Genomic DNA, 790 nt, shown 5'->3' on the forward strand with positions numbered 1-790 from the left:
GATGACGACATGGAGGTCCACTGGTTTAAAGATGGTCTGAAGCTACACGAGACACACCAGACGATCCTCAAGTCTTTTGGCAAAACTCACATTCTGGTGTTTGTCAATGTGGCCTATCAAGACTCAGGGGTAGTGACCTTTGTCGCAGGGAGATCCAAGACCTCATCACGCCTCAAGGTCAAAGGTACTTTTAGGAGACACCAATTTCAAAATTTGTTTCATGGTTTTTCTGGCTGGTTAGCAAAACATTCTGAGAATGATATTAAAGAAAATTGTTGAAAGCTAGACTTGAATAGATTCCATGAGGAACTCTCTAACAACCAGGCCCTTCTGCCACGATGACTCACTCCTACATTCTTCATCCTTCTCCCCCGTCCTTTAGCCTCAAGACACTGTCCCCCTATCTGCCCTGTGGGTGTCAAGATGGACGTAGATCGACCCAACAGTGCCCTTCTCACCTGGGTTCCTGCCCCCAACAGCCAGACGTCCACCCGCTCCATCTTCGTGCTGGAGAGAAAAGAAGTGGGCTCCCAGGAGTGGCAGAAGTGTTTCACCACAGAGACCGCCACCTCAGCTGAGGTCACTGGTGACAGCGTGCCATGCGAAGGCGACTACCGCTTCCGTGTCTGTTGCATCAACAAGTACGGACGAAGTGGTCATGTGGAGTTTCCCAAAGTCGTCCATCTGGGTGAGGAAATGACTGTGAAGTAAAATTGTACATATGTTATTGTGCGCATTTCATCATACTGTGAACCTAAAGAGAGTATAACGCTGCTAAATTGTCCTCACT

At 48.2% G+C, this 790-nt stretch overlaps 1 protein-coding gene across 1 annotated transcript; it reads left to right on the forward strand.

The window, feature by feature from the left end:
* Positions 1-7: 7 nt before the first annotated feature.
* Positions 8-688, forward strand: LOC111648817 (obscurin-like protein 1; the record flags this gene model as incomplete). The annotated part of the gene is made up of 2 exons (XM_023398542.2): positions 8-184; positions 383-688. Coding segments are annotated over exons 1-2 (481 nt in total), but the record flags the coding sequence as incomplete, so codon positions are not given.
* Positions 689-790: the final 102 nt, after the last annotated feature.

The sequence above is a fragment of the Seriola lalandi genome, unplaced genomic scaffold (genome assembly GCF_002814215.2).
Source record: "Seriola lalandi dorsalis isolate HSWRI2012SDOR001 ecotype SW California unplaced genomic scaffold, Sedor1 jcf7180002049494, whole genome shotgun sequence".
In the NCBI taxonomy this organism is placed as follows: Eukaryota; Metazoa; Chordata; class Actinopteri; order Carangiformes; family Carangidae; genus Seriola; species Seriola lalandi.